The sequence below is a fragment of the Thamnophis elegans genome, chromosome 3 (genome assembly GCF_009769535.1).
Source record: "Thamnophis elegans isolate rThaEle1 chromosome 3, rThaEle1.pri, whole genome shotgun sequence".
Classification (NCBI taxonomy): Eukaryota; Metazoa; Chordata; class Lepidosauria; order Squamata; family Colubridae; genus Thamnophis; species Thamnophis elegans.
Window position 1 is genome coordinate 70,173,344 of NC_045543.1, and position 23,982 is coordinate 70,197,325.

Here is a 23,982-nt window from a genome sequence, read left to right on the forward strand (position 1 = left end):
TCAGGCTATTTGAAAGATTGTGTGGTACAGGTAGTCAACTTACAACGGTTTGTTTAGTGACCATTCAAAGTTACAACGGCACTGAAAAAAGTGACTATTAGTTTTTCACACTTACGACCATTGCAGCATCCCCTTGGTCACAGGACCAAAATTCAGATGCTTGGCAACCTGCATGTATTTATAACAATTGGGAGTGTCCCAGGGTCATATGATTCCCTTTTGTGACCATCTCACAAGCAAAGTCAATGGAGAAGGCAGATTCACTTAACAACCAGGTTACTATCTTAACAACTGCAGCTATTCACTTAACTGTGGCAAGAAAGGTCACAAAACGGGACAAAACTCACTTCACAAATGTCTCACTTAAGAACAGAAATGTTGGACTCAGCTGTGGTCCTAAGTCAAGGACTAGCTGTATTAACATGCTTAGTGTAAAAAAAATTCTGTACTTTTTCAGTTTCTGAGAATCCCTTTGTGGTCCGCTGTGGTCGTAAGTCGAGGACCAGCTGCAGAGACTTTGGCTCTACCATCAAAGCTCACATGCCTTTCAAACGAAGCGGCGCTTCCTCCTTCTCCATGCCGGGAGGGAGCAAGGTTTTCTACCCAATTCGCTCTCGCTTGGGCGGAAGTCAAGCGAGAGCAACAGGAAGCCGCCGGGTTTTTATTTATATATTTATATATACATATATGCAACAGGGAAAAGCAAGCCGGTAGGAAGCGCCGAGACGGCCTTTTTTTTTTCTTTCCCTAGGCTCGGCCCGGGCCTCTTGGCGCGCGTGCGCAGGACGGTTAGCGGAAGCCGGCGGCGCGGCGCTGAACATCGCGCGTGGGGTCCGCGGGGCCTCCCGTCGGTGAGTAAACGACGCGAGAGTGACGCCAAGCGCCGGGAGGCAGCGCTGTCGCTCGGACGGGGCTGGTGGGCAGCGGGGTGGTGGTGGGGAATGGTGTGGAAAAAGAGACAGCCGAATGAGCCAGGATCTTTGCCTGTGCTTGCCTTGCCTTGTCCGTTCCTCCGCCGCCTACCTTCCCTTGTCCCGAGGTGCTTCGGCTCTGCTCCTTGAGCAAACCTTGGGGTCGGGGCGTACTTCAGGAGCAGCGGCTCCCTTGCCTGGCCTGTCTTGCCTGCTTACAAATTAGCCAGGGAAGGGTGGGTGGAGGTGGGACATGCAAGAGGATCGGCCAGTGCTTCGTTTGGAAGAGGTTTTTCGCAAAATGTGTGTGGGGATGTGAATGTGTATGGATGTGCTGTACCCATTTCCTGTGTTCTTGTTCATGTTTATTCTTATTCCTGTTATCTTGGGCACGAATGACTAAATAAAACACACACACACACACACAATTTCCCTGGGACCCCCTAAACCCCCTCCCCCCGACCAGAATCGCAGTGATATGACACAAACCTTGCCCTTAGTAGCTGGGAGATCTTGTCCAACGCCATAGGTGCTTTAATAAGAGTGTCCCCATCCCATACATTTCCATACTCCTTCCTCTCCTGGATCCAAGCAAGAAATCAAACTGTTGGTTTGATAGTGGAGAATATCTAGCTCAGGTGTAGGATGAGGGTGGAGGTGTGGTCTGACCCACAAGCTTGGAAAATGACCCTCCACTCTCAAATCAATCTTTTCTAAATTATGCTTCCCCCCCCCCCCCAAAAAAAGGACCCAGAACAGGTCAGTGTTGTTTTCAATGCAACCTAAGTGCATACATTCTTTAGGGCTGTAAATAGGTTGTTTGACTTGACTGGAATTCCAGTGGTGAACATCATTCACCACATGAAAAAGCCTCTGCAAAATTGGCATACACAATGTTCTGCTGATTCCATTCATTTAATTTTGTGTCGTCGTCGTCCCCCCCCCGTAGAGTGATTAAAGTTTTATTTCTTAAAATGATGAAACAACCTGTTCAACCCGCCAACCACTTAAGAAGAAGCAAAAAGAGTGTCTTGAGTTGGTGATTGAGAAAGGATTTGCCTCAGAAAGCCATAAACTACCCAAGAACATTAAGTGAGGAACTATGGTTCTTCCCAGCAGTGGCTTACTAGGAAAGAAATTCCCTGCTAAGCAGGGTATGGATGTACAATGGACAAATCCTTTCAGCTTTACTTCCAGTTTTATATCTAAAGCCAGTATCAGCCCTTTAAGGTAGCCCAGCTTAGGAAACAGATTCCACAAGGACTACTGGAAACTTACTTCATGGTTGCAGAATATAATAACACAGTCTTGACAGCCTGATGAAGAGATTCTCTTTCCATGCTCTTATTATAAAGTAAATCAAGGCGAGACAATCTTGAGGTGTTTTTTTTTTCCTCACTCCTTCCAGAGGGCTAAGCTAGTGTCTGCTTAGCTATTGTTGAATTTTTTCTTCCATGGCAACTCCATGTTCCTCTTCACCAATGGCTATTCAGTTCAAGGGCTTTGCACTTTAGGTCAACTGGTGGATCTGTGACATGATTTTAAAAAGTGACTATGAAAGTCAGGATCTGGTCTCCTTCACAGCCCAAAGAGGATCAAGAGGGCAAGATAATATATTGGTCAGGAGCTGGATGAAAAGGGGTGTTCTAACAGGAAATAGGCAGGATCAGTTGGAGCCACAAGCTTGCCTACACATCATTTCAGATCTCCTCCTCCAAGTATTTCAACATAACCAGCATTTCTGACATGCCATATCTGGAGGGAAGAGAGGAAACACAGCTTCCAGAGCAGAACATCTAAAGCTGTCTTCAGGCTGCCGCATTTGTAAGTGGAGAAAAAAGCAATGGCCTATAGATTTCTAGTTTGGAAAGAGTTAGTGAATCCTCTTTATATGGAAATGTATTAAGCTAAATTTAATAGCCAATTTTGTCATGCAATATTTAACTTATTCTGTTTCAGATCTTAACAAAAGTTTTATTATTTGTACATAATGCCAATTTCTGTTTAGTTTTTCAATTCCAATTATTTTAATCAATATAAAACCTTTCTTTTAACTGAATATATGGAAACTATTGAAAACAACATCCTTCTTCAGTCAAGTGTTGTCTTGACTTTATATAAAATTATCCCTTCTGTATTAATATATAATAGGTGGGTTTTTTTCTGTCTGCTGTTTCAGAGCTTGACACTTCTAATAGAACGTAATAAGAGTTGTTCTGCAAAGTTTAATTACATAAATTTTCAGATAGATATAGATTAGAATTATGGATCAGATAATTCCAGCCCAGTTTATTCTGTAGCTTCCAAGAGCCAAGGATGATAGTGACTGATATGGTAGTTACATATATCAATATTCCCATGCTTAACTTTTCTAGGTGATCTTTTTATAGCAGAAAACTTGCTCCATTCTTAGCTATTGCCTCTCAAATAGCAAAGTGAAACTTTTGATAATTAAGTTGAAAAATGCTGTTTGACCATTAGATATGGCTAGATACACCCACAGTGAAGTAATCTTTCTTTTCTTGTTGAGAATAAGTATTTTGCACTACAATTAATGTTTGCAATTTAACTAAGCTTCTGAACTTCTAAAAATTTTATGTAAGAACTGAAAAGCAAAAGGGGAAGAAGTAGAGGGAAAAAAATAACTGATATTTAGATTTGCATATAATTTCAATTTTTAATAGAATATGGAACAAGTTGCTGACACCAGTGAATCCTGTGACATGCAGAGTATCACTGTGAAAATACTTTCAATTCAAATAAGAAATTATAAACATCCGTACATTATTTTGTTCTGATTACCTTGACAAATTATATAAAAATCAAGATAGTTACTTTCCTACAGATTGTGGTCACATTAGCTAAATTCTCTACAATTCATTTCTATATTACCCAGAATTCCCAGCCAGCAGGATTAATACTTTTCCGATTGAGAATTGTGGGAAAAGTCAGTTCAGCACAAACACAACTCTACAATAGTTTTGTTATAGAATGATTGGAATTACAGCTACACAGTAATTGTAATCTATATTTTCTGTAGTTTTTGATGAAAAATGGAAGAATTCAGAAGAGGAAAAACAATATTTGGAAGGATTCCAGCTTAAGGTTTTGAATGTTTTTCAGTTGTTATTCAGCATCTATATCAAACCATTGAGTAAAATTGTCAAAGGTTAATTATTACTATTTTTTCTTTCAAAATTGTTTCTCTTTTACATGTCATTTAGATGAGGCTACAGAAGTGCTATACCTGGAACCAGTAATGGGCTGGATGAGAGCCAGATTAAAGTTTAATTTCAACACATTGAAGATTCTGTAGGTATGTGGTTTCTCTATTCAGATAATTGAAATTTAACCTATTCTTTGTTAGGGTCCATTTCATAGTTTTCAGGGAGGCACGTTGTTACAGTTTTGACCAATGTTGACATCATATCGAGTACCTCTTAGGATAATAAACAAATTACATTGTCCTTTGGCTGGAAATAGATTGGCTATGGTTAGCTACAGCTTTAAAACAATCAGGATGAGTGTTACCATATACAGTATGTGAGGCCGTCTTTGAAGATTTTTGTGAAATTACACTTTATAGCTGAGATATTGCATTGTCTACTAAAATGCTGAACATTCATAACCTGATTTCTGGCCCATTTCTGTATATAATTTAGAGTCCTTGTGTGGTTTTGAAGTTGCTAATTTGAAGGTATGTGCATTGAAGTAACAGATAGAATCTTATCTGTTAAGTAAGCTCCCTGTTGGGAGAGCGAGTACGTTCAGCAAAGCGTTGTGAGAGTCGTGTTGGAGAACACACAAACCAGCATACAGAGACACTGCAGTTTAAATAGACTTTTACTTTCGTGGAAATAGAGGTATCAGAGTCCATCAAACAGTCCAAGTCATACACGGATAAATCAGTCAGTCATCAATGTCTTTCAGTTAAGGGATAATCCAAATAACATAGTCCAGTAACATAAAATCAGTCCAGTAATCAAGGTTTGCTAACAGTTGCAAAACTTACAATAGCTCACGGCACTTCCAGATCAGCCCAGCATCTAACGAAACAGAGAGAGAACTAACAGTCATTCTGGCTCCCTCTTATGGCCGATTGAGGAAAACAGCACCCAATCACATTTTACAGTATGGTTTAAAGAAACAGATACAACATTGTTACATGATTTATATATTGCCAACCCAGCCGTTAGAATTATATTCCTAACATTATCAAAGAGAGATCCAATTTAGAATTGAGAAATTTCCTGTCAGGGAGAATGATCAGAGAAACGGCTTGCCTCCAGAAGTTGTAGATGCTCCATCGCTGAAGGTTTTTAACAAGAGACTGGACAGCCATTTGTTTGAAATGGTAGAGGGTCTCCTGCTTGAGCAGGGAGTTGAAGACTTCCAAGGTCTCTTCCAGCTCTGTTATTCTGTAATTCTGAAGTCATCTTGGAGGAAGCTACACCATTAATAGCAAAAATGGGGATTTTAAACACTTGGTCTTCTTGATAGAAATGCCCCATCTTTGAAATTGTTTTCTGAGGAAGGCTTACCTTATTATCTTTTTGGGAACAAGACATCAGTCTTCCCAATTGCTATAAGTTGCTTTTAAAATTATTTTCTACAACTACCGGTGTATTGTTTTATTTATGTGGAAACAAATCTTAAGTTGAAAGGTTGTATAGACTCCTCTAAATATAAAAAGAAAAATCAAAGACGCATAAAGCCAGAGAGGGTAAACTAGAGGTGGAGACTTGAAAATCATTTAAACAAAGAATAAGAATTACAATGTGGTCTCGGTCTGTGATTATTTATAGATAGTCCTCAACTTACAACTGGTTGCTTAACAACCGGTTGAAGTTATGACAGATTTGAAAAAAAAGTTATAACCTGTTCTCAGTGCTACAACTGCTGCACCACATGATTGTACTTCATATGCTTGGCAACAAATGTCAAAAATGCCCATTGGATAAGCTGGAATTGGACTTAAGACCACATGATTTGCTTAATGACAGTGGTGACTTGTTTTACAGCCATTATAAAAACAATTGTAAAATCAAGCCCAGTCGTATGGTGAGTCGCTCTAAAACAACCAAATTACCTATAACCAGAATTCCAGTGTTAGTTGTGATTGGAAGTTGAGGACTACCTGTATTTCAGTCCAACATAACTTCAGGTTGGAGGCACTTCAAAAAATTCATAAATTTGCAGATATTATGATCAGGTTTTTTTAATTATTTACATTGCTAATCTAATTCTAATTACAATTCTTTTCTGCTTTAGGTTGATTTTTCCCCTTTCAGTGTGGGACAAACTGTGATCAGATTATGTACAATGGGACTACGAATTCATTTTGTTGTTGACCCTCAGGGCTGGTTCTGTATGGGCCTGATAATCTTTGTCTGGCTTTACAATATTCTCTTCATTCCAAAAATTATCCTCTTTCCACACTACGAAGAAGGGCATATATCTGCAGCTGCTATACTATGTAAGTCAAGTTTGTCATTTTTCTTCATTCTATCACATTCTTGTGTGCAGATACAGTAGGGGTCTAGATACTCTTCATGAGATTCTGCTTGATGGTTTGGTATTGCTTCTTCTTTAATATTCGTCTTTTATATGACAAGCACGAGGTAGAGTGCCTTTGAACTCTCAGAAATGTAGATACAATTCTTCTCTGTAAATTCCAAAATCCTACTAATTAAAGCTTTCTGAATGGAAATGTATCTGTTTTTCAGGCTACTATCTATTTTCATTGTTCTGTATTGCCTCATTGTTAAGAGCTTCGGTAGCAGATCCAGGGAGATTACCTGAAAGCCCAAAGATACCAATTACAGGTACAGCTTATATCAACATGACTGAAGTTGTGTGCTTTAAATTAGTCACATGCTCAAAATATTGATCCATGTTTTGATCTGCCTCACGGTGGAAGCTGTCTTGGTTGCCTAAAGTCTGTAAGGAATTGATACCCTTGATCCTCTGAATCTCTCAGCACCTTTTCGTATTCTCGGTCATTGTATACATTTGGACTTATATGCAGGTAGTCCTTGATTTACAACCATTCCTATAGTGACTGTTCAAAGTTATAACAGCATGAGAAAAAATTGACTGTCACATGATCAAAATTCCGGCACCCTGGCAACTGCATGTATTTATAATAGGTGAAGTGTCCTGGAGTCATGTGATCACTATTTGTTACCTTCCTAGCAGGCTTCTGACAAGTAAAATCAGTGGGGGAAGCCAGATTCGCTAAATTATGGCATGACAACTGCAGTGATTTGCTTAACAATTCTGGCAAAAAAGGTTGTAAACTGGGGCAAAACCCGCTTAAAGAACTGCCTTGCTTAGCAACAGAAATTTGGGGCTCAATTGTGGTCATAAGTCAAGGACTACTATACACATTATCCAGCGAATTACTGGCTGCTTTCAAGAAAGAGCTAAAGGGAAGAGCTGGAAAATACCTTGAACTGATATTGCTGAAATTGGAGCTTTCTAATGAGGCTGGGGGTAGCAGGATGGGCAGGACAATTGCATGCCAGCCAAGAATTCCCTAGCCTTGATTCCTATTCAGGGGATTGTCAAAAGATTTGGAGCAATGTAACTGTAATGATAATTTCCTTTGTTTATCTGTCTCCTAGTTTTTCGGTTCACGTTAATATTCAAGAAAATAAGATAGCCTTATGAAATAGTTTTTAAAAAGGAGGGTTTTTTTAAAAAACAATTAGAACGTCCTAATGGTTTCAAAGCAGTTGGCCTAGAGAACAACCATCTTAAGGGACAATGGCCTCCTGTCAAGGCAAGAACCACCTTCCAAGCACAAAGAGAAGAAGATGTCTTTAAAACATAATCACTGTGCTATGTTGTAAAATTGACTAGATGTCCCAGCACAAGGAAATGAGAAAGCTGACCGTTCCTTCTTGCCTTTTCCATGTAGTGGAAGTTTCGCTGCTGGACGATTGGAATGTAGGGAAAGAAAATTAGGAAAGGGTGGTTATTTCTTTCCTCTGTGAAAAGGCTTCTATTGCCAACAGTGGACACTCTTAACTATGGACAATATATTTGATGGGAGGGAAGGAGGGAGAGAGAGAGAGAATTAGGACAGATCCCTAGAGATCTTTGAATCAAGTATTGAAGCAACATTAAACAGAAGAGGCAGTATGTTATAATTAAGATAAGTGCCTACAGACGTTCCATGCATTTATTGCATGCAAATAGAAGAAGCTTAGATTATATTCTTGATTTTGTTGAATTATATTAAAATAATCTGGGGAAGGTTCTCCGTGGGTGTGTGGGTGTATGTGCGTGCAAATTTACCCAATATTTCAGAAGTAAAGAGATCATACTTGTATGGTCAGATGCATTTATTTCCTGCTTTTAAATTACATTGAGGAGCTTGCCTTCTGTTAATGGTAGCTCTCTTATTAAAGAGTAACACCTTTGTGACTTTGGCTTTATGAGAACAGACTGAAAATCAGTTTCCCATCTGGCATTATTGCTAGTTTAATGATCTTGAGTGTTAGATTTCCAAACTGCCAATGTGCAAGTATGTCATTTTTCACCAAGTTGAAAAATATGGCAACTCACAAAAAAACTTAAAATCAATCTTTATAAACACTTTTTTTTAAAAAAATGGATTATTCACTATAAGCGTAATTTTATGGAAGTATTAGGTTTAATATACATACACACAAGAAACGTTTGGTCATGTTAATGTCATTCTATTTAAGTTTCTGCTTCAAAATAGCTTTAACATTATTTTAGTGTGCTCAGATGTAAAAATAAAACCATGCTGCTTGTTTCATAAAGCAAATATGGATATCATAGCTTGCATCTAATGTATTTTTGTGCTGAATTAAATGCATCCTTAAAAATAAATTTCATTTTAAAATATCTACACAGATAAATATTGGGAGCAGCTAGATGTGCTAAATATATTTGAATTTGAATGAACTATATATAAGTTCTAAGATTTAATTTAAATTCTGAGGTTTATCTGGCTATTATTTTCAGTGTGCTTTTATTATGACCTGTGATTCCAGTTTCACTCTCTACATGAGAAAATCCAATAGTTTTGATTGATTGCAATAAGGAACATACCGTATTTTTCGGAGTATAAGATGCACCCTTTCCCCTCCAAAAACAGGCTGAAAATCTGGGTGTGTCTTATACACTGAATATAGCATTTTTTGCCTCCTGAAACCCCGCCCCTTCACCAAAATGGCCGAGCATAGCTTGTAGGAGGCTTTCAGAGAGCTCCTGGGAGCTGGGGAGGGCAGAAAAGAGCAAACAATGGGCTGTTGTTTGCTCGTTTTTGGGCCCCCACCTCCCAGGAACACTCTACAAGCCTCCTCGGGGTTATTTATGCCCTTTTGGAGGGGAAAATTTTTTGGAGAGGTTTGCAGAGTGCAAAAACTTTTTTTATTGCCTCTTCAAAACCTTGGTGCGTTTTATACTCTGAAAAATACGGTAATTTTAAGTGCTTTTTTTTTCTAAAATCCTCAACATTGGTCCCCACAAGTACAAGTCTGTGGTTATTCTTGAAGAGAAGCAAGAACTTAGCAACAACTCTGCATTTCTGTTAATGTTATCTTTATTTCTCTCTTTAGAAAAAGACTCTTGGGAATTATGTAACAAGTGTAATATGATGAGACCAAAGCGTTCCCATCACTGCAGTAGATGTGGGCACTGTGTTAGGAGAATGGATCATCACTGTCCATGGTAAGAGAATCCTAGTATGTCATCTAATTTCATCTTTTTTAACTTCTAATTTAATTACAGTGACTCAATAAGGTTTTCTAATAATTACATACTTTTTCATTCTACAGCATTATAATGTTTCAGGAACCAGAATGATATTAAATTGAAATACAGGTAGTCCTCTTCTTACAGCAGTTCCCTTAGTGACAGTTTGAAGTTACAACACCACTGAAAAAGAAAAAAAGTGACAACCATTTTTCATACTTGTGATGTTGCAGCATCCCCATGATCATGTGATTTATATTGGGATGCTTGACAATTGAGTCATATTCATGACGGTTGCAGTGTCTCAGGGTCACGTGATCACTTTTTCCACCCTTCTGGCGAGCAGTCAATGAGGAAACTAGATTCACTTAACAACGAAGTTATTAACAGCTGAAGTGATTCACTTAACAAATGTGGCAAGAAAAGTCGTAGAATGGGGCAAAACACACAACAAATTTGACACTTATTAACGTAAATTTTGGGCTCAATAGTGGTTGTAGGTTGAGGACTATCTGTACTAATTTTGTTTTTTAAAACATGAAATATTAACTCAATTGGGGAAGCTGCATTCGCTTCACAACTGTGATTTGCTTAAAAGTCCTGGCAAAAAAGATTGGAAAATCAGGCATGACTTACTTGACGACTGCATTGTGATTTTAAGTCGAGGACTACTGGCATATGCTATATAATCATCCTACGACCTTATTATAAGGAAGATATTCATTCAAGAGCAACTTTTTAAAAAATTCCCTGTATAGCTAAAGTACTTTTATCATTGTAAAAGGTTATAGCTGGTAGAACTGAACCACTACACATTTAGCTGACGAAGGCAAGATGAGGAGGAGAAATGCAAAGTAAAGTAACGGTAAATGATTTTCTGTTGCCCCAATTCTTTCAGCCACTAAGGGAAACAGAGGCGGCCAGGTTTTTTGACATACCTGCTTTATCATTGAATTTAAGAACCTTTGACATTTCTGTCTTTGTGTTTACCCTGTTTACCCTGTTTTCTGCAGGATTAATAATTGTGTTGGTGAAGATAATCATTGGCTGTTTCTGCAGTTGTGCTTTTACACAGAACTCCTGAGTTCTTACACACTCCTACTTGATTTCTGCCACTATTATTACTTTGAACCACTAAGAAAAGTTAATGCGGTAAGAGAAACTTCTGTTTGTCAGAATAGGATAAAAAGTGTGCGTTAATGTATTTTGGTCCTTGAAATAGTTGCTTTTGGAGCAGGGAATCCACTATCTTACTTTCACAAATTGAACACTGCTATTACACCCCTAGTGGGCATTTGGGAGAACAGAATAAGAATCCATGAGTATTATAGGATGATCTACAGCAGGCCCTGTCAATTTATGGCCTTTAAACCACACCCTGCTTGCCATCTGTATAAAACAAGAATGTGTAGGTGGTAGGTGGTAGATTGCCAGATGTGTGTCAGCTGAGCTTCAGATTGGGTTCCTTGGTCTGCAGATCTTCCAACATCATCCAGAGACGTGGGGCAGCATCTGACCCTTTTCAAAAATAATCCCCTGCTGACCCCTGGAAAGCTTGCACAGAAGATGGTAGAAGGAAATGGGGAGGGACCAAGCCAAGAGAGAAAAAAGTGATTGAGTGGAGAAGAAAGGATGCCTTGGGAAAGCTGCAAGACAGCAAGGGAGGTGGTGAAAGAGTAGAAGAAAAGAGAAAACAATTTGTTTATTTTATTTTAGCTTAAAAAATGTTAGGTAGTCCTCATTTAACGACTGCTTCATTTAGCAACTGTTTGCAATTATAACAGTGATGAAAAAGTAACTTTGCAATCAGACCTGGCATTCATGACTGATATAGGTCTGGGAATCAAAGGAAAGCTGATCATACAATCATGATGTCTCGTTTAGTGACCACTTTACTTAATGATCAAGTTCCCAGTCCCAGTTCATGTACTAAACAAGATCAGCTGTAATGTCAGCTCAATTTTGGGATGATTATTAATGAATAAAGTTGAGATCTTGATGTTCTGCCTAACCTCCTCATCGCATTCTTTTATCAAGACAAAAATTCAGTATAGTCAATATTTTATCTTATACAGTGTCAACTGCAACAATTAATGCCATGTAATTGTCATATTTCATTCTTTCTCATTCTCTTTATATTAAGTAGTCTGAAGCATTATTACCTTCCTGATTGATTACGGGACTAGTTCAGCTTTTCTATGATGCATCATAGCCACAGCATTTCTATCATGCAACAATTGTCATAACTCTGTTCGTTAGGCTGCACTGCAGATAGAATCCAATTATCAATTTCTTGGGGTTCCCCCCCCCCGATTTTAAAATCTAAATAAAAGTAATATCTACTGTTGAGTCAAAAACTTTGTTTATAACAAACTTCAGCAAGATCCAACCCATAAAAATATTTAATGTTTTTAATGTATAAATATTAAAAATGAACTTCAATATGTCCACATTACATTAAATAGCTTGTGGACTATAAAAGCTTTTCTTATATTTATGAACTAACAGATATTAGTGTAGTAGAATTGACTATAATTTACACTTACTGCTGGAATGACTGCAGCATAGAAGTATTTGATAAAGGACTAAAATAATAGACATTTTGTTGGAAAGTCTGTAAATACTGCAGTTGTTTGTCCAGTAGGAGGAGTAATTTTGCAAGATCTCTAGAAAGAAATTATATACAACATGCAGATACTTTGGTAATTATCGGGAGTCATTGCAAATATCAAAAATTCATAAGCTGTCATAGGGAAACACAAGAGTTGTTGCAAGACTTAGTTTTCGCAATAGTTTTAGCTGAATTTGTATTTCTAAAGTGTGTCACTGGTTATTGTACAGGAGAGGATCAGGATATGCATTGCTGACTGCTGCAGGAGCAACAGTGAGGGAACACTTTTTTTTGCTACTCATATTTTGACCAAAGAACCTCCAATTTTGAATTTTGGAGTACCTTTTTGCATTTCCTGCTTATCAGAATAACGACATTAAACTGTTATATTTTCTTTCACAGGATGTTTTTGTGTTTAGACATGAGCTTGCCCTAACAAGAATATCAACATTCATGGGTATAATTATGTTAGTTGGAATTACTGGACTCTTTTATACTCAGCTAATTGGTATATTTAATGTAAGTATTTAATTCCTTTGAAATATTTTTATGAATATATTTATGCAGTGCTAAAAGGATATATATCTGTTGTTGTTCTTCAGCTGTTCAGTTGTTTCCAACACTTTGTGACCCAAAGCGTATCAATTTACCAGATTTATCTGTCAATAGCGGCTATTTTTGTGTTCTTGTATGCTCCTACTTGTGTTGTATTACGCAACAGTATTATCTAAACATGTTGTCTTGTTCTGGCCTTTAACTTTTCTAAGCAACAGGGTCTTCTCTAATAAATCCTGCTTTCACGTTACTTATCTATAATATTTAAGTTTTTGCTTCATTATAAATGCTTCCCAGAAACAGTCTAATTGTATTTAATCTAGTACTGAGCAATTTGTACTTGCCATCAAAAGTATTCTCAGCATTTCACCCCCAGATCTATAGGTTTCAGTCTTTATTCATTCAGCCTTTCTGATGGTCCAATTTTCACAACTATTTGTTACAACTGGGAAAACCATACTGTTAAATGAATAACATTCTACAATTATTTGCAAAGAATTCTGGGACTAACGGAGAGACAATTAGAAAAGAATCCTGGAATATTGTTTTTGTATTTGATAACTAATGCATAACTATTATATGAATAAAAACAGAGTCTGAAATACTCCAACAGATTAATAGTTGATGAAGAAGATAGCAAAATGGACTTGCCTGATTAGGGAAAGGACAATAGCCACATTTATTAGTCACTATTTTTTATTGAAGAAAAAATGATTTATGTGATTTATAGGATTGATGATTAGAAAGGGTAGACCACCAACTTTGGTGGCCATTATGAAAAGAAGGGAATTGTAATCTTAGCATGTAATTTTAAGAGAGAGAGGGTAAGATATAAATACATTTATAACCATTCTTAAGATAACATTGCCTTCTTTTTCCTTTCTTATCTGATCTTTATTTTTCCTTATTTTATTTATTTATTTTCTAAAATTTGTACTGTCCCGTTAGAATTTTACTAAAAGTTATAATCAAAAAGTATTTGCCAGGAATGAGCTAAAAGAATATAAAATAATAAAAGCAGAGGGGAAAGATGCAGATTTGAAGTCTTAGAACAAATGCTTATAAAAAGAAAAAAAAGAAAAAGATTGCTGAAACTAGTTGAAGGCCATATCTCTCAGCTCATACTGCATAGCTGGGTGGTAGCATTAAAAATCTCTCTTTGCTTGCAGCTATCATACTTCTCTTGATCCAAGCACCAAAAGAAAAACTCAGAGCTTTTTGTAAATACACGTTTGAAGATTTCATCTGTTAGTACCTTGGGGCCAAATCAGTTTGATGTTAAAGGGTCAAAACAGAGTTGGAAACCAAATAACAGCCATTTTGTTGGCAATAATATGTTCGTAGTGCTAAGTTCCAGCTACCAGTCTCAGAACTTTATTATAATTTGACTGAAGTTTCTGGACCAATTTCAGAGGCAGCCCTGCTTTAATAGTAATTCAAATGAGAGTTTCCCAGAGGATGCATTATTGAAGCAGGCTGATCCCCATCTAATTAAGATTGTAGGTGGCACAGAAGCTTATGCTAGAAGTAGCCATCATAACCTATAGGGGCATTTGTGCTCCTAATGATAATTATGGATCATGAACACTTTTAAATTAAGAACCCATGATTTGAAGACTGTGTTTCCTTGAAGGGCAGGATGGACCAGCTCAATTCAGAATTAACTAGCTAGTAATACTGTCTTGTCATAATTTAGTTTCAATTTAATAGCATTTCTCTATAAGTATAAGTATAATCTTTATTGTCATTGTACTTGAATACAACGAAATTGGTTTATTAGTATTATCTAGTATAGTATATGTGAGAAAGAACCAGCGTTGGTTAACCAGTGCTTTTTAGGAGATTGATACAGAGGATAAATAGTTGGCGATGATGAAGGCATAACCTTAACTTCCTAGACCAGAAGATATCAACTTTGGTGGCCATTAACTTGTATGCACCCTCTCTCAGAGGTGGTATTCAGCAGATTCTAACTAGTTCTGGAGAACCAGTAGTAGAAATTTTGTGTAGTTCAGAATGCCCACATCTATCCCTGCCTCCCGAGTCTCAGCAGATCGGGGGGAAATGAGGATTTTGCAGTAACCTTCCCCTGTCACGCCACCAAGTCATGCCACGCCCACTGAACCAGTAGTAAAAACTTGACTCCCACCACTGCCCTCTCTCCAAATAAAACTTTTTCACTGTGCTCTGATACGGTTCTCCTTCTCTTTATCTAGTCAGAATGGGAGTGTGGTCTGGAAGTATTCCAGCTATCTTTCTCAAGCCAGACTAATGTACCCAAAACTGGATTGTTTCTACAAGTAGTGTCTGGGATTCTGACCTAACTTGTGGTTCTAACACTTTTATACTTACGGCAGCTGTTCCTGAAATATCTTCAACCTGTTCTTGAAATGTCACCCAAGTGACTTAATCAGGACTAAGATAAGGCTATCTTGTCTAGGTTAATATTCTGTGTTACCCCAGGATATTATGGCTGATTTGGATTTCTTTTGGAGGAGCTGCCAAACTACATCATGGCCCAGAGGCTGATCTCCAGATAGCCTAAGCACTGCAGCTTTTTCTTTTTTCTAGTTACAGAACAGGGTAGTCAAACTAATACCAATACCAGTATTTGTAATACCAATGCCAGTAATTTTATTTCAGAAAAAACAACTATTTATTGATCTTATGTCTTTGTGTTTGCTTGAACTTTTAATTATTATGTCGTATGTATTCAGGTTCCTTAATCTCTTTAATCATTTTGAGTCCTAATAAAGAAGTATTTGTGCAAGGTTTTTGGCCTATGATAGCTCCAAACCTATGAAGTTCTGTTTAAAATGAAACTTGTTCCCTAATAGAGAGAATTATAATTGGCTGTCTAAAGATTGCCTAGTTCATCAAGAGTTGTTGAAAAAAAGTAAAAGAATCTGCAGTATGTAATCTGAATTTCATGTCCTGATCCTTTCCAAAGAAATCTTGTTTGGAAAGTGGCCAGAATCAATGAATAGATGGAAGATGAAGTATCTACATCACTCATGATTGTTATGACCGGGCAATATTTCAAATTGAAAGAGGCATAGGTCGGTGGAATAAACTGCGCAGAGGCATTCAGACATCATCTCCTTAAATGAACTTGGTCCTTCCCAGGACCATACAGCTGCCCTTGGCAATTGCAAAGATTTCGAAGAAAAGACATTTTGGTTGAAGATGTTGCTAACAGTACTTCATAGACACATACAGTAGAAGCCTTAGAGGATAAAGGAAGTTTAGCAAGGAGCAAAGAAATCATGATCTTATTATGGGGACACTTTGCTGTTCTTCTAGATGCACTTTTAAGAAGGAACGAAGAGAATTTAGACTATGTCATCCACCTCTCTTACTGATAAGGTGACTCTGGGCAGATAACAGTGATAATTATAGAAGCAATTAGAATTACATTATATAAAAACTAGAACCAAGGAGACAAATGGCATAGGATGAGATCTTCTTACCCTGTCAATCACTTCCAGTGACGAATGCCTCTCTCGGAGCTACAAACCAACCAGCAAAATCAGGTTTTGAATTTGGCAGCAGTTCTGGTTTCTGGTGGTAGAATGATCCATAGGTCTGGGGTCACAGTGGAAAATGCTCTTCTTGACCCCACCAGCTGGAATTCCTTGGCTGACAAAGTCTGCAGCTGAAGTAGCCTTATGGCTTAATACCACCCACCCTTAGCCTGAATCCAAAATTTAGAAGCGCTGTATTCCTGATTTCTTTAGGTGTATTAGAAAGAAACTTACAGCTTTTAACATTTTAAAGCATTAACTAAAAAGGCTCCTCTTCCTTATTTGCCTCCATAATTTTTGCTAAAAAATTTTTTCCACTATTTGCCAGTGAGAAGATAATGTATATTTTAATGGAGAAAATAATGTACATTGCTACACGCAAGGACTCTCTCGCCCTCCCTCCCTCCTATTTCTAGTTTATATTAAAACACTTGTATGAAGGAAAACATATTTTGGAAGGTTTAGATGTATTTGAAAGGAATCAGCCTTTCCCTGTTAAACACTCACCTGTAACTTGTAGTAAGCTGTTCTCACCTTGTTTATAAAACAGTAATCATTTTCCCATAAGACATTATTTGTGATCCCTAGTTGTGATCTGAACTATACTATATGTATATTTCCTATGATTGGTGTTGGTATTGTTAACCTGCTGTGACCTATATTGTATGTATGCAGTCTCTTATTGAAGGAGTGGCAGATTATTTTTCAATTGTCATAGCAGTGAGAAATTTGAAATGAGTTCATTTGCTTTTGGTTGCACGTGACTTAAAGAGCTGTTATTGCAGTGGTAATTTCCTGGTATACTTATTTCCACAATTCCTGTACAAAGCTTATCAGCATGGTTCTAATCATAGCTGCTGAATTAATTCTAATCACTTAGCTGCTGATTTTTTTAAAAAAAATACAAATCAGTATTTTTAGCTTTGTATTGTTCTTTCACGTACTTTCCAGAGCTTGAGTTATCTAAAGTCAACCATAATAAATTAATCTGAAGTTAATGAAAATTTAGCATGATAAACATGAATTTAATATATTGGGTAATCAATTGGTTTTATACAAAATATGTATTTAGTTAAAATGAATAAAATATTTAGCATTTTTCCTTTCCTTTTTTATTTTCTGGTAGGCAGAAACATTTTGGATCGATTTTTTTAAAACTAAATTTTACATTGGATTTTTATTTGGTTAGCCACTTATCTGGAGTGTTTTGTGTAAATGAAAAATCCAGGTTATCAGTAACTGCTGAAAATAACAGGATAATCGCTTAAGCAGTGATTCTCTGATGTCATTGTGGGAGGTTAGTAAAAGAGGATTATCCATGACCCAGATAAAATAATTAGAAATTACTTCGACACTTACAAATGAATGATTTACTGTACTAATCTCATTTCCAAAGTTAGAAAAGATCTGTCTCTCAATATAATACTGCCAGATGTTTTTAGCTAAAATGCATCCTTTGAAGAGATTAATCTGAAGCCTAATTTTAAGGATTATCTTTGATTATTTTTATTTAAAATCTTAAACAGGATCTGTTTATATTTTCCATATGTTATTGCAAATGATTAACAGAGTTAACAGGTTTTTTTTTTTAAAAAAAAAAGAATGATAGTCTGGAACTCATTGTATTTCAGATGTAGATTGTGATAACAGTTTTGGTATTATTTTGGGGTTCCTTCAAATAAGTCTTTTGGAATTCTTGAATGGGTCAACCAAAGCAAATTGATTTTTTTACACATTTTAAAATTAAAATAATAGTGAATTGTACGAGTGTTCTATCCAATGTTATACTTTCAATGAAGAAGAGTAGATCTGCGTATGGGACATTTGCAGGCTTTGTTGTAATGAGTGAATTCAATATCTTATTATCCTTGGAAAAAAGAAAAGAATATTGTATTGCTTCATACCAGCCATTTTACAGCTGAATTTCGGCAAGGCAAATTTGAAGTATGGGCTGGGGACGGGTTGTATTTGCAGCCCACAGGTGGCCGATCTCTGAATGGTTACAATTATGTGTCATTTGTACTGTGATTACACTCTGGCTATAATTTTTCAGATATCCTAAAAATAAATACAATTCGTGCTCTATGAGGCTATCAGCGAACCTCATTTATGCTCTATTAATCTTCTAAGAATAAGGGAATACTTGGTAGAGGAGGCTTCTGGGAGGCCAACTATTTTAGCCTTCATAGGAAACTATTTTGTTACTAAATAGTAGCAGCATGTTTCCCTACTGTTTAGGGAGAGAAGGATTGAACAGGCTTAAGATTTCAGCGACTTGCGAGGAGCCCCCAGAAGTCTTTCATTTCCATTTCCTTGCTTAAACTCAACCCCTATAAGCCCAAATTGGGCTGAATAAGTGAGCTTTCCAGCTGATAAGGAACAAATGGTAGTCTAGGCCAATAAAACATTCCCCAATCTGTAGCAGCAGCTATATGGAATATTGGAAAAACTTAGTCTATCCTTGCATCTGAATTGGTTGGTTGATTATTTTTTACCTGCTGCAGTTGAGCGTTTCATCAGGTGACAGTCAAGACATTCAACAGCCATGGTACAGTGCGTTAAGTAAGCAATCAAAAAAAGCCGTAAGTATAGAAATGAGGAAAGACAAGGAGTCATTTAAGAATGAAAGATCTCTTAATTCTATTTCATCTAATTTTCTGAAACCTAATAAAGTAGGAACTGATTGAATTTCAAAGGGCAAAGAATTCCCTAATATTGGTCCTGCAACAGAAAAGCATTGTTGGGACTTCATCCACCTTTCCTACAGCTTCTCCTACACATGAGATAGGTTAAAATTGGACAGGGAAGTTGATCCTAGACTGATTTTTCTGCCTGTCTGTGTTATAAATTGGAAACTGTTGGTAAAATTTTCAAATGTCTTATTATTACTCTTTGTCCAGCAGATACTACAGATTCTTATCACACTTGTTATTTCATATAAGCTATTTTTATGAGTTATTTAAGATGCTACTGAACTATGGTGCCTCCAGCTGTGAGCTCCTCAGATGTACTGAGCTAAGTAGGGTCATTCCCGGTCAGTAGCTAGATGTACAGCTATGGGAGAAAGTTTAAACACTACAGGAAATGTTGGCAATTCCGAAAGCGAAACATTTCTTCTGAAGTGTTATTGAATTAATCAATGCCCCGATAAGGCCTGCTGTTGCTTTCTGAGGTCAGGTCAGAGTGGCAAATATATGTGTTTTTCTCTTTTTACAAGAATATTTTTACATCTAGATCTAGTCTGAAGGCAATTTTTAAATAATGTTTTCTTACTATGCAAATGAATTTTTGTACAGTATTGAAGAATTGTAGTCTTTCCTAAAGTTCTTATTTTTTTAATTGATTCACTTGATGCCATGTTCTTCCCATAGGTTATCTCATACATGTCAAAAAAGCTATTCTTAAGTATCTAGACATCATTTTTTTGAGAATTTTTTCTTACCATTCATGCTTAGCATTCTGTTACATATTCATTCTAGAATTCTCACAATCCAGTATAACTTTTGTATTTTGGTTTTCGTGAGATGTTCTCTGGGTGAATTTGGATGTTAAACATTGATATTGAAAACTCTGACTTCAAGGTAGATGTCTAAGATATTTATGTTTCTTATACAAAAATTTGAATATGTCCATGTTTGAAATAAACCCAATAAAAGATTCCTTGTGATGATGTTTCTTGTGATTATGTGGACACTACCAAGCAGTTTAGAGAAGTGCTTTGCCATTGTTTTAATCTGAGGTGTGCATGTCTTTTAATTTGGTAGTCTGGATTATAATCATAGTGGTTCCCATTCAAATACAAAGTAATCCTATCCTGCTTAGTTTCCAGGTTAAGTCAACCAGATGGCCATGGTTAAAAGTTTTTTTTAATCCAGATAATGAAAATTCTTGAAATAGAAAACAGAGAATACAACCTTGGTATTAATACTGTATTAATATGGTTATAACATTCTGAATATTTATAGTGAAATAGTGTCAAACAATATCTGCCCTGTCTGCTTTAAATTTTATTTCTTTAAAAACCCGCACATAAACATGTAAATAAAGTAAGTATTGTAAAATGTAAATTTATTCATATTCAGCACTTTTGGGGATTTTTTTTTACTTTGACATTTTTTTGCATTGTTTTTAATTTATTTTCCCTTTTGCCTTAGGTTATTTGAATTTAAATTATTATTTGAAAGAAATATAATACTGTAACTTTCGTGATTTTGTAAGCAGAACCTCTAGCAAATCCCAGTTCAAAATGAATGTCAGCTTTCCCTTCTGCTTGGAAGGATACTTTGAATTAACCTTGACTTGGGAGAGGTCATCTGCCAGCCCAGTCATTACCTAAGATCCGAAGACAAGTGTCTTGTTTCATTGATGTGGCTGTATTGCTCAAGCTGAGGATGCTGAAATGTATTCTTTCATATTGGAGAGATTTTTAATTTAATTTAATTGTACAGATCAAATAGTTCAATGAAGACAGGATGAAACTAAAAGGGTTTGCTCTTATTTCAGTTTGACCAAGGTCTGAATTGCAACCCCACAAAAGGCCTACATGCTATACTATGCAATTTGTTTTTTTTAAATAAGCAATTGCTTCTTAATTCAAAGTTTAAATTAAGGATATGTTTTAATTTCAGAAAATAGCTGAATTATTTCAGTCAACAGCTCACTATTCTCAATATAATATTTGGTAAAATAATAAGTGACACACTAGTTTGATCATGTATAACAAATGAAAAAAATTATTTTGGCCACAGCTCTAAAAATCTATTATATTCAGACAATTGAAACACCGCATTTCATCATCTGACCAAGTAAAAAACTCACACTGAAACAGAAAACCTCTGTATTTCTCTTGGGTGGTAAGATTACAGTACAACTCTAGAAAGTTTTTTGTCTCTCTATATATTTTGCCTATATCTGTATGTGCTTATACACACATAGAGAAATAGAATATCTCGTTGCCAAATATTTTGTTTTTTGTTTTTGTAAGCATTCTACGTATGTGCTAGTATATATTTTTGAAAAAAAAACATTCTTTGTATTTTCATAATAGGAAGAAATATTTAAGATTTTTTTTTTCTTAAAATAGGACATTACAAGTATAGAAAAACTGGCCAACTGTTGTGAAGAAATGTGAGTATCATTTTGTTTTGTTAAAGTCTTTATAAAGCTTGGCAATAAAATGCATGTGTGAGATACATGTAGGGCATTAATGAAAGCTTAGCTTACCTTTTTCACAATGATTCACATGGTGCTTTAATAAAAGTTCTATCTGACGCAATCAAAACAATGCTTTCAAAACATGGTCCAGAAAGGGGATTTGTTTTGCTTTCCTCTCTTTTGTTGGCAAACAGTTAGTTGATTATCAGGAACATCTTAGTTCTATAAGTGCAAATGCAGTTTGTGTTTCTTAAAGTCTCAGCTGTCGCTGAAGTGAAAGGAAAGCTTTGCTTAATGGCGGCTCAGATGTAATTCATCAGAGTCAAGTAATGGATCCCCAGCCAACCTGTATTGTTCTAGTTGACTGAAGTGCACCATGGGAGTGCTGTCTTTCACTAATAATGCTGTCGTCTGTAGATCAAGACCTCGAAAGCCATGGCAGCAGACCTTCTCAGAAGTTTTTGGCACTCGCTGGAAGATCCTGTGGTTTATTCCTTTCAGGCAAAGGCAACCACTGCGCGTTCCCTACCACTTTGCCAATCACGTCTAAACAGATGGATGGTAGGCACAGATGGGTTCTCCATGCTGGATGTGTGTTGCAGGTTTTGTGATAATAGAACTATGGCACTTCTAAAGTCAATTAAAATCTACCCACCAATCTTAGACGTCACAACGTGCCCCAGGCTTTATTTTCATAATGAAGATCTTTATTCTGCTTAGGGATTAAGACACACTTCTCTATTTACGTTCAAAGTGTACTTACATTCAGATTAGCATTGCAGAGAAATCACTGCAGGTTCATAATAAAAAAAAGATTGATGTACAAATATTACTTTTCTTTTGATACTGGATAATACAATTGATTTTGCTAGAAATGCTGTCATTTACACAGACCAACAGGTTTGGAAGTGTCTTGACTGGTTTGAATTGCTTATTTTTTTTATCAGTCATACTAGCTGGATTATGTAGAAATGTCTGTTTTCCTATTCATCAGTTTTAATGCCTCCAATGCCTTTTTATTTATGATGCATGATATTAAAATGTAGCTTATCTCTAGAGAAGACTGGCATTTTAACCGTGGATTTTTAAAAGTAACAATGATGTTTGTTCCTCATGTTTTAAAAAAAAGTTATGTAAAAACACAACATAAAATCCATTACTATTTTGAAAGAAAAATAGGTTATAAAATGTGCATTTTTCTCTTCTTTGTACATGCAATAATTAGCCTTAAGTGCTAGATGTGTCTTAGAAGTATATACTGAGTTAAAAAAAATACAAAGCTTATGCCATGATCCAACCAAAGTTAAGCACCTTTTAAATCCTACTTATATTAGTGATACATATAGTATTTTTTCATTCACTCCCCAAAAAACAGGCAAACTGCTGCACTGCAAATGGAATACTGGCGGATACGTTTTTCTGGGTTTAAGCTGCAATCCTACACACTTACCTATAAGTTATTTATTTTGTATTGATATGCATAGGATTCTACTAAGTGCCTAATTTTGGTGTGATTGTGCCTATAAAATTTATCAACATTTACTATATCATATCGACTGAAAACATATACAGTACTGTGTTGTTGTTTCTATGTACTATGTTTCTTGTTTTGTACTGTCACCACTAGAAGTATTTAAAATTTAAATTTCATGCGTTCATAGATCGGGTAATATGTGTTGGAGATATTTTAACAATAGTATTTATATAGTAAATATAGATGTTACATTTAGCATTATCTACTCTGTATTACATTCTAAATAGATGATATGAAGTGAAGCAGGCATGCCTATAAAGTGAGATTCCGATTGGTAAAAATAGGTAATTTGAGTTGTAGATAAATCAGTCTTTTGGTTTGCATCCCAGCTATTTTTTAATAGTAAAATTTTAGGAAGATCATTCTTTTAAAAGAGATGTTTGCTGATCCGAGGCTTATATAGAAATAAAATCAGTGATCAGTTTTGAAAACTGTTTAAGAAACATCCATTTATGTAATTAAGAAGTATGTGGATATGAAAGTGGCCTTGAGTTCCTGGATAAAGGACAGGATATTCGTCTAATAAATAAATAGGCCTAAATGGGAGGACATGTTGACTCAAGATCAGGCTTACAACAGGCATGACATACCTAAGTGCATTGTTGAGAATGCATTTTTTCATTCACTTGGCCTTATCCTATCCTTTCTCACTTATGTTTGCCAAATAAGTCAAGAAGTGAAAGGTGTCTTTAGTTCTTGCATCTCTACTGTACTTTTGAGCCTTTGTGCTTATAAGAGCTGCAAGCCTGCCATATCTAACTGTGAGGCCCATAGTTACAGATAGTCCTCAACTTACAACCACAACACAGCCCAAAATTTATGTTGCTAAGCGACAAATTTGTTAAATGAGTTTTGCTCCATTTTACAACTTTTGTCACTTTTGCTAAGTGAACCACTGCAGCGTTAAGTTAGTAACAGGGTTGTTAAGTGAATCTGGCTTCCCCATTGACTTTGCTTGTCAGA

The 23,982-nt window shown here is 36.2% G+C and overlaps 1 protein-coding gene across 3 annotated transcripts; it reads left to right on the top strand.

Moving 5' to 3' along the window:
* The first annotated feature begins 681 nt into the window (after positions 1-681).
* On the top strand, positions 682-23,866 carry ZDHHC21 (zinc finger DHHC-type palmitoyltransferase 21). Of its 3 annotated transcripts, XM_032214472.1 has the most exons (10): positions 682-851; positions 2,616-2,735; positions 4,136-4,227; positions 6,183-6,387; positions 6,638-6,736; positions 9,506-9,617; positions 10,655-10,793; positions 12,655-12,771; positions 21,415-21,458; positions 21,903-23,866. In XM_032214472.1, the coding sequence occupies exons 4-10, from the start codon at positions 6,234-6,236 to the stop codon at positions 22,033-22,035; spliced, it is 798 nt and encodes a 265-aa protein (XP_032070363.1). In that variant the 5' UTR covers positions 682-851; positions 2,616-2,735; positions 4,136-4,227; positions 6,183-6,233; the 3' UTR covers positions 22,036-23,866. The 3 variants fall into 3 exon arrangements, with proteins under 3 accessions (XP_032070363.1, XP_032070362.1, XP_032070364.1); XM_032214471.1 differs by lacking the exon at positions 2,616-2,735; XM_032214473.1 differs by lacking the exon at positions 682-851 and having other exon boundaries at positions 1,897-2,735.
* Positions 23,867-23,982: the final 116 nt, after the last annotated feature.